The sequence below is a fragment of the Vigna umbellata genome, chromosome 1 (assembly GCF_029865625.1).
Source record: "Vigna umbellata cultivar VRB3 chromosome 1, Vumbellata_1.0, whole genome shotgun sequence".
Classification (NCBI taxonomy): domain Eukaryota; kingdom Viridiplantae; phylum Streptophyta; class Magnoliopsida; order Fabales; family Fabaceae; genus Vigna; species Vigna umbellata.
Genome location: NC_142165.1, coordinates 42,599,192 through 42,609,016, shown reverse-complemented (window position 1 = coordinate 42,609,016; position 9,825 = coordinate 42,599,192). Strand labels below are relative to the sequence as shown.

The 9,825-nt window shown below is 32.4% G+C and overlaps 2 protein-coding genes and 1 long non-coding RNA gene across 3 annotated transcripts; 1 reads left to right on the top strand and 2 right to left on the bottom strand.

The window, feature by feature from the left end:
- Window positions 1-1,089: 1,089 nt before the first annotated feature.
- LOC148205431 (uncharacterized) lies at window positions 1,090-2,267 on the top strand. Its single transcript, XR_015785878.1, has 3 exons — window positions 1,090-1,243; window positions 1,373-1,442; window positions 2,020-2,267. It is a non-coding gene; the product is annotated as an uncharacterized LOC148205431 (long non-coding RNA).
- Window positions 2,268-3,065: 798 nt separating this feature from the next.
- Window positions 3,066-3,595, bottom strand: LOC148205430 (stellacyanin-like). Its single transcript, XM_088093713.1, has 2 exons — window positions 3,412-3,595; window positions 3,066-3,289 (listed from the first exon to the last, which is right to left on the bottom strand). Exons 1-2 carry the CDS (start codon window positions 3,593-3,595, stop codon window positions 3,066-3,068), a joined length of 408 nt encoding a protein of 135 aa, XP_087949839.1.
- Window positions 3,596-6,348: 2,753 nt separating this feature from the next.
- LOC148205429 (uncharacterized) lies at window positions 6,349-7,331 on the bottom strand. Its single transcript, XM_088103213.1, has 2 exons — window positions 7,064-7,331; window positions 6,349-6,645 (listed from the first exon to the last, which is right to left on the bottom strand). The coding sequence occupies exons 1-2, from the start codon at window positions 7,194-7,196 to the stop codon at window positions 6,566-6,568; spliced, it is 213 nt and encodes a 70-aa protein (XP_087959339.1). The 5' UTR covers window positions 7,197-7,331; the 3' UTR covers window positions 6,349-6,565.
- Window positions 7,332-9,825: the final 2,494 nt, after the last annotated feature.

The following is a 9,825-nucleotide window of genomic DNA, read 5'->3' as shown; positions in this document are numbered from 1 at the left end:
TTGAATTCTTTAAGTGAAAATAACCTATTTCCAATTAAGTTAATAGATTTTTTTAGCACATGATAAACTAAGGTTAAAAGGGGTTGTATGGTAATAAGTTGTTCTAGGTTTAATAGTTTACTTGCTCCCTATATTAAGTGACTTTTTTCAGTTTAATACCCTGTTTTAAAAATACATGCATTGAGTCCTAAAGTTATAAAAATTTAATCAATTAAGTCCCTCCCGTTAAATGGTTGTGAATGGAGTTAACTTCGCGCTAACATGGCTATAAAATCTGATATTTTTCTTCTCACTCATCTGTTCTGTTGTTTTTTCCAACTTTCAGCTTTTACTCTTTCTATATTAATGATTTTCATAATTGTAAGACATCTTTTTTTCCTTTTCTCTTTATGCAGTTTGAAAGCCTTCAAATTCCCTTTGAAATCATTAACTCTGACAAAATCTAAGTTTATAAGGGTCTTGATATCATCACCAACAAGGTCTTTTACGTCTTTGGCACATGCATATTAAGTTACATTTAAATGTCTTTACGTTTTATTTAATTTATAATGTAATTTATATTATTAAATTATATTATTAAATTAATCTATAATGTAATTTAAAATGTATTATTAAATTAAATATAATAAAAATTATAATAATAATCATTATTATAATAATAATATTATTATTTTATTAATATTAATAATAATAATATTAATATAAATTACATACTTCTAATAATAATAATAATCTTAATAATTATAATAATAATAATAATTATTATTATTATTATTATTACAATTTTATTATATTTAATTTAATAATATAAATTACATTTTAATTTCAATTAAATTTATTTTACCGTACTAATAATATAATACCTACATTTAGTTTGTATAAAAAATATTAAAATATCAAATATTTATTATACATAAATAATGTAAGGACCTAGAATATATATATATATATATATATATATATATATATATATATATATTAAATAATAAAGAAAAGGATTAAAATGAAGAGAAGAGTTTTTCCTTTATTCTGAAAAGCGTACAACTTAGCAACTTTACCAAATTCTGCTCATTTCTTCTAAAACCACACTCTCTCTCTTCCTAGAAATTTGCTTCCCATTCTCTCTGCCTTCTCTCTACCATTCCCTCACATTCAGCCATTGCATGTTTGATTAGATGGTGCTCAAGTGACCACGGCGCAGAGAGCTTCGCAACCATCCGATTAGATTCTCGTTCTTGAGCGGGTAAGACGTTTCCCCTTTTTCCTCCTGTTTTGGGAACCTAGGGCATGTAATTAGAAACCTTCTCCTTCAATTTCTTGTCAAAAAATTAGCTCTAAAGAGTTGTTCTATCACCCATTGGGTGGTTTGTAGGGTTTGGTTGAGTTCTTGCGAAGTCAAGCATAAGCGAATCAAGTTGTGAGCTTAGCTGTGAAACCCTAAGGTAAGGGGAGCTAGATATTGTTTTCAATTTGCTTGCAGTATTTGTATGTATGTCAAATTCCTCAATGAGTGTGCTGTTTGGTTTGCTTGTTTAAGCTCTAAAGTAAGTTGGTCATACATGTTGATGCGTGTGATGTATGAAATTGTAGCGTGAGATTTGTAAACTGCATTGGTTGAATCTAGCTGCTGTAATTGGGCGTGTTGGAAGTGCTTGGAGTGATATATCTGTTATAGCTTGAATGAAATGGAAAGTTAAGTGTTGGGGGAAGTGAGGTAGTGATTTTGGGCATTTGGAGCCTAAAGCACAATTGGACTGTTGGGGCAATCTTAGCTAGTGTATTGTGACTTGTTTAAGTCACTAAATTGATCAAAATAGGTGCAAAGCAGTAGGATTGGGTTTTTGATCCCTAAGTTGGGAAAATTGGTGTTTTAAAGTGCAACAAGTCATGTTTGTGTAGTGTAGTGTATCTGTCCTTACTTGCATGTTGTCTGTGACTGTTATAACATAATTTTTGTATATCTAGCTCACCCTTGCTTCTGTGTTTGTGTTTTGTTTGGGTATGCTTTTCTTTTGCAAGATCATCCACTTGGATGTGAGCAGAGGTGGATGAGGTGCCTCTGGAGCAGGCTTTGGAGGAAGATGATGTTGCAACCTAGTCTCCTTAGGATTTTCTTAGTTATTTCATGTATTTTGAATTACTCTTTAGTACTTAAAGTTTTAAATTAGGACCTATTTTGGGATGACTGTAACTTTAATATTTTACTTACAGTCTACTTCTCACTGTTCTTTTATATTAAAATGTTTCTATATAATCTGGGATGTTACAAATAATAAATACTTTACATATTAATTATTTATTATTTTTAATAAAATTAAAGCTGAATGTAATATCATATAAATGCGTGTAGTATGAAAACTTGAAAAAAATTTATATCCAAGAAAATCGAAAACAAAACCGAGGGCAACAAAATAATTACAACATTAATTTTCATAGCAACAACAATTGAGAAGAAAAAAATTAGATTTCAAAAGCCACATCAATGTGGAGTTAGTTCCGTTTATGCCAATTTAACAGAAAGAGCATGATTCATACAATTTTTACAACTTTGAGACATATTCTTTACACTTTTACAATCGGATACTAAACTGAAAAAAAAAAACCAATTAACATAATAATCAATTGAATCTTTAATCTATCAGGATAATTTCCGGGTCATTAAAGTTTATATTCTTAACATTATGATAAAGAGTTAAAAAATAAAAATAATATATTCAAGTATGGTGATGAATTAATAAAACAATAAAAAAAAGAGAAAAATCGTTTTAAATGTTGACAAGTTGAAAAATTTAAATAAAACACAAATTTTACAAAATGTATTAATGTGAATTTATAGACTTTTAAATCTGTGTCATCGCTGTCGGTTTTTATTAAGTCTAATCCGCAGTTTGGTAACAAAAATAAAGATTGAAAATATAATTAAAAAATATAAAATTTGAGCCGTCTAAAAGATGTAACTATAATATATGGCATAAGCGGTATAGCATGGGAGGTTTTACTATAAGAAGGGTTAAAAGTTAAAATAATCTAAAGTGAATAAATCCTTTACATAGATAATTTTGAAGTTACTGAGAGGATTTGAGGGGATTAGTAACAGTGACGTGAAGCTTTACGCCAGCCTCGCAATGCTTCCCAACAGAAGAGAAGAAATAATAGTCAGCAGCTTCCTCCAAAGTAACAGAAGAGTTTCCATCGAAATACGTCTCAATAACATTTTTCGTTGTGCAATTCTCGTAATCCTCTTTATTTACCTTTACCACTGTGTTCAGCCCAGGGTGGTACTGGAAAACTGCATTTTTTTTTTTCATCTATTAGGTTAAATATAACAAATTTATATATAAAGATTGAATTATTGATTAAGATTTTATTTATCTAATAAATAGTTTGAAGGAATATAGCTAAAGCACATACCAAGCTGGTCACCAACGACGAAGGTTTTTTTCTTAGCCCAATCATCGAAGAAATTTTGTCGGCTGGGGATGTTCCAGCCCAATTGGTCTCCCACGACATGAACATTTTTGCAACTCACAGATTCCAACAGCATCGACCCAATGGTCCCAAACATCAACAAACCAAGCTGCATTTTCAAGCTCATTTTCTTTTCTTCTGCTTCTTCTTTTCCAATTTCTGTGAGTGTTACCTTTGTTGTTTAACTTAAACGTGATGACGATACCCTTTTTCTGTTCCAATTAAAAGGATGGGAGTAATTTCAGTGTTACCCCAAACGCACAACAACCACTATATTATGAGACCCCATTTCAGTCACCAAAATTAGCAATATACGTATATTTAATTATCTGCAATAGTTTAACTGCTACAATGTATCTTTGTTAAACCATGTCAAACTTTAGCATAATCGTTTATTTTAATATATTTGGCCGTTAGTTAATAAACTAATTTACCTTTTCGAGATTCTAACTCTATTATACAAAACATCAAATTATAATATATACGTATAAGGTTTATAAGGCTTGTCAGAAGGTCGTGTTGTTCAGTTTTAAAATTAGTTATTTATTTGGATCAATTTCCTTTTCTTCCTTAATTTTGTTTAAAAAATTTAATTAAATCTGTAATTCTTATTTAATATAATTAAGTTTTTTTTAATTTTTAAAATTATTCAATTAGATTTTTTCTTATTAATGTTTGTGGTGAGTGAGAAGAGAAAGAAATTAGCTCTGTAGTGGATGAGAAGAAGTTATCTTGAATTATCTTCGTAATATTTTGGCTTTGATACATTATCAATTTAAGTCTAATTTAATTACAGAAAACTTTGTAAAAATGTCTGCATCTACTTTTATATATATATATATATATATATATATTATATATATATATATATATATATATTATAAATTTAGTGAGACTTCCAATAAATGTATTAAATTATTTAAAAATGTATTTTAAAATATATATTTTATATATATATATATATATATATATATATATATATATATATATATATATAAAATAATTACGAAAGTTTCTCTAAATGACTTTTTTTTTCCACAGCCTTTTTAATACCATTAAAACTAATTTGTGATGTTTTACTATATAAATTTCATTTAAAATAATTGTTTCATCATGAAACATCACATATTAAGTAATAAATATTTAGAACTAGTTAGTAATCAGATGACGATAACCGTAATTAAATTATTTGAATGTAATTTAAGCATCTATTATTATCTAGGGACGAAAAATATATCGTACGTTAAACTTTTTAACTAAAAATGTAAAGTAGTATTTTCGTCTTGATTGAAATGCTACTTTATTTCCATGTTTGATTCAAAATGTTGCACATAGAAACAGGGACAACATTTTTTTTTCAGACTAAAACCTAACTAAGAAGAGTGGCAAAAAGCCGCCGGAGCACACAGGAGCTATATATACGTAGGCGTGGTTTGTTAAAAATACCATTTGCCGCGTTAGAAAAACCTTGCCCTTTCTCGCGAACAAGAAGGAGGATTTTACTTTGACATTCACTTTGCCCTAAAACCCTAATTGAAAACCGAAGATGCAAGAAAGCGGAGCCAAAGCGGTGTGTGCAGAGGAAGCTCTTTCTCTTCTCAATTGCGTCACTCAATCTCCTTACGATGAAAACAAATGCCTTCTCCTCTTGCATTCTTTGCGCGACTGCGTCCTCGCCAAGGTACTCTTTCTCAAATAGCGAACTCTTTAATTAGTGAATCGAATTTCCTCTAATCGTTTTATATCCATTCTTTCTATGGTATCTGAGCGAATGATCATGACGTTACAAGTAAATTGTACTCGTTTGGCCTGCCGACGACACTTCTTTTCAAGGATTTGCTGAATTTGTGTTTTTTTTAAACATTCTATTTTCTTGATTTCTTCCTTTCTCGTTTTACTTGTAATTATTCTTCTTTCAGAAACCTTGCGATTGTCGATTTGCAGATTTTGTTTTTTCATTAGTGAAAAAAACATACATAACCAATCATACATGTGATGAAATATCAACTAATGATTGTCTTATTAATAACTGAAACTACAAAAGCTTCCATTGGGCTGTGTAAGTTCTTATATGACATTTTTATTCGAGTTGCACTCGATCAGAATGTGTATTTTGTTGATTCAGCATAATTACTCACTTCGGAGTTGCCTTGATGTTCCAAACTTTTGCTTGATTTATTTAAGTTAAATATGCGGATATTTAAATATTTGTGCTTTCTTCTGCTTTTTAAATGGTTTTCGTTTTCTGCCTCGACAGAAAGTGAAGAACTTTTCCCTAGCTGGACAAGAAAAACAGAAAACCGAACCCAGTAGTCAGAAGGTTTGATTATAGATTGGTATCATCATTGCTTCACAAGTGCCTTCTAATTCATATATTTATGTACCAGAAGCTATTCAGTTTCAAATTTGAATTTCAAATATTCACAAATAATTTTGATTTAGAGAATTTTTTGGTTTCAAGTGTAAGTTGAATTGGAGGTTAAGTTGCTTGCACTGTATCTCTCATCTTCGGATGTTGTGCAAGTTTTTCCTAAACCTGACCACCTTAATCGTAATTACGGCCTGGGGTTAATATAACCAAACATTTCCACTTTACCTTGTTCAGTTTACACAGAACCCTTTTGATACATGGGATGGAATGTATAACCTGTTTAAATGTATGTGTTTCTAGTTAACTGCGAATACAAATTTAGCATTTTAATGGATGGGTTCTCTGGCTTTATAAGAGAACTTTTATCAGTTTAGTAGAAGAAAAAATATTTTGTATTTGATTGATCATGTGTTTCTAGTTATTTGATTTTAGTGATTTTTTATTTCTAGAATTATAGAATTGTAAATTCATTGCTGATTATTGTTCTTAGTCAATCAGCTATGCTCTCATTATACCAAAAGCAAGATAACCATTATATTAGCAAGAGAAAAGCATAACCAAGTCTGAAATCTGTTCCGACCGCAAACACTAGCCCACTAAATGGCCCAACATGAATAAACTAAACACCTACTCTTCTAACTCAGAGCAGCATTACGTTCCCCACTTCTCTCCCTACATACGAACACAACACCGCTTTCTGCTACTAATTCAGAAGTGTGAGGAAATTTAGGCCGAGTGGATGATGTATGTGAGTACCAGAGCCAGCAACATCAGTGTATATGCTATCCCTTGATCGATAGATGACCCTGAATTACAATACAACACAAATATAATTATTTGATTGAACTTTTTATTATATTGGATTAGACATAGTCAATTGCTTCGGAAATTAAAAATACAATTCATGTTCAAAATATATCCTATGCATTGATGTTCTTACTTAAAGTGCGCTCTGACATAAAATTTTAAATGTAACAGCATAAATTTCGAGTAACAGAGTTGAAAATATGGCAAATTACATTGGTCCTGATATTTTTCATGGTGTATACAGTAGTTCCTTGTTTTAGTTTTTGAAAGTATTCACCGAGCTTTTAGACATTTGGAAAGAAAAAATAAAACTGTGATATTAGTATTAAGACGGATGATTTAGGATGTGGTCGAAGGAAATTAGTGTAGATCCGGGAAGAAGTGAGAGGAAAAGTTAATAATAAAGAAGAAAAGTACCGTCACTGGAAGGGGCGAGTGCAGGGGCTGCAGTTTGAGCCTGAACAGCTGCAGGCATTGAAAGAGCAAGAATGAGAGCGGCAACCATGGCCACAACTCCCAATCCCAAGGAATGCTTGCAAACACCTGCCATCTCCAAATTACAGTCGCTTCTCTTTCTCTCTATTTGGTGCGGAAGAGAGAGAAAGGAAAAGGGAGATGAAGTGAGAGAATAAGAGGAAGAGGGTGGGTTTTGTGTTGTGTTGTGTTAAGGTAATGTGATTGCGTTGGAAGAGGGTGTTGCGTTTAAAAAGGTGATTAGAGTTGTTTTGTGGGGGAGAGACAAAACAGGAAAAAACCACTCTCTTGTGGGCCGTATGTTTCGGAAACCCATCTTATGTTTGCCTATTCCAATCCCTCTCATTCATTTTATTTATGCCAAAATTCTATTATTATTTTAACCTCTTCATTTCTTACGTATCTGTTCCCCTCTTTTAAAAGGCAAACGAATCAAAACTCACGAGACACGGCTATTCGGTTAACTTTTACAAAAATTACATACCTATAACAATTTCAAGGATAATGGAACATCCCAAAAATATAGTGTAAAGTCATATAATAGGAACATCACATTCATAATACTACATATCAGTTCTTACAAAAGATAGAACGTACGGTTATGGTCAAACGATCTTACAAAATAGCAAGGGGTTAAAACTGTACAAATATACAACCTAGGCCGAATGGTTTACAAAATATTTATACCGAACGGTCCTCCAAAACAAGAAAACAGCAGATGGCCGAACGGTTCTACTGTTCGACCTTAACGTCTACCTCGACCAAATTTTCTTCTTCCAGCGCCTCTTCCAGCAAAGCTTCTCCTTCTGCTCACATCTACACGGATGATCATTGCAACAAAAGGACAACCACCGAACGTACAAAACGGACAAGACAGGAAGTAGGATAAACTTATGTAATTCAATTCAAGTATCCACATAGATTTCACACAATTCAAATAAACGAGATAATTTATTCACTTTTACATGCAAAACCTAATACTAGACTCTGACTGTCCGGACTTTATGAATTCTGTGTAGCTACGACGTTCGTGCACTCGGGTGATGAAGTAACTAGGATACCCTCAACAGCTGCCACCCGAGATTAGTCCTATCTGTCCAAATTAACCATAAGGACTAGGACCTCCTGCCATTCCCACACATGACTTACCCTTCTCTACGTGAGAACGAGTAATCACGGAATATCAGGATGAACCGCCAGCTTAGCGTGTCCACATTCATACTTTACCAATTCCAATATCCATTCATGAGATATTCCTCCCCAGAATACTCTTTCATAATCAAAGTCGTTTCATCCATATCATATTCCATCATCTTTCATTATTAAAACCTCAACCAAACCAATTTGAATAAAGATCCCTTAGGATACCAAATACCGAACGTAAATCTTCAACCCCAAACGAGACTGAACACTTGGAGTGAGACTGAGAGGTCTCCAGTTCCAAAACAGATCAAAACTGAGAGAGTTACTATCGGGTTTGAGAAGAGACCGATTACAATAATATTTCATAAAGACTAATAGAAGCGAATGTTATTTACAAAGTGAGCCAATTTAATGAACTGACTCATGAGCGTTTAGAGCGAACACCGTAAAGCCTAGGTCGAGTACTAAGACTCTAGACCGAAACCAATGGAGACAGACACTGTAAGACATCAAATGATAGTACTTGAAGGAATCATATGAAGAAACCGAACGCTATAAATACTTAGCTTATTTATGAGTTTAACATTAAGAAAACCGAATGTCAGTCGAAGACCGAGCACGGTAGAGAGCGAACACTATTGAGTTTGGACGAACGCTCTTATTATCAAGATAGATTACGGAAAGGAGAACGAGCGCTTGGTGTAAGACCTAGCACTTACTTAGTACGAGCGCTTGGTATAAGACCGAGCACTACTTAGTATTATAGAATAAAAGCTTGATAATTATAAGATATCGTTTAAGTAGTGTTCAAGACGAACAATATATATACAAATACATATAGATATACTTAAGTTTATAACAGAATACCAAGGAACGAATATCCCTATTTGAACGCTTATATACAAATATTACTAAACGAAGGCGCTCGGTCCTCAACTGGAATTCCATCCAAATGAAAGAATCCAGTTCCAACCGAGTCCACAAAAAAAACCGAACGGTCAAAGACCTTTAGTGACGAACATCAATTTTCATATGGAATTACATACTTAGAATTCTTTATATCAATTCATTTCTCAACATCTATCTTCATAATTTCATACATCCATATCATAGTAAATTTTCATACTTCATACAGTCAAAACATAACAACAATCATATTTCATATTCATTCAGCAAATCAACGAACATTCATCCATTCAAAATGAACATAAAATCAAATTATATAAGCTTCCCTTACCTCTAACGTGACCGAACGCTTCCAGATATGGTTATTGGTTCACCTCTATAAGTTCTTCTACCCTTAACGCTCAACAATTTCCAAAACTAAACCAAGTGAAAACCAAAACACTATCAGAACCACTCATTTTAAAAGAGTGATCAACACATGAAACCAGAACTTGGTTTGCACGTCCAGGAAAACACACGACTGAGTGAAGAGAAGAACTTACCATCTCAGCTTCACAAACTGATCGGTTCAATCGAAAGCCCTTGAGACCGGAAGAGTGGAAATGGTGCTTGAGTAATGATAGGAGAAAGGAATGGTTAAGATTTCTTAGAGAGAA

What these genes read in the sequence shown, in the direction of transcription:
- LOC148205430 (XM_088093713.1), bottom strand. Translation starts at nt 3,595, where the DNA reads ATGAGCTTGAAAATGCAGCTTGGTTTGTTGATGTTTGGGACCATTGGG. An exon ending in CGTCGTTGGTGACCAGCTTG is followed by an intron (nt 3,290 to 3,411) that starts GTATGTGCTTTA and finishes AAAAAAATGCAG; the next exon opens with TTTTCCAGTACCACCCTGGG.
- LOC148205429 (XM_088103213.1), bottom strand. Translation starts at nt 7,196, where the DNA reads ATGGCAGGTGTTTGCAAGCATTCCTTGGGATTGGGAGTTGTGGCCATG. An exon ending in ACTCGCCCCTTCCAGTGACG is followed by an intron (nt 6,646 to 7,063) that starts GTACTTTTCTTC and finishes ATTGTAATTCAG; the next exon opens with GGTCATCTATCGATCAAGGG.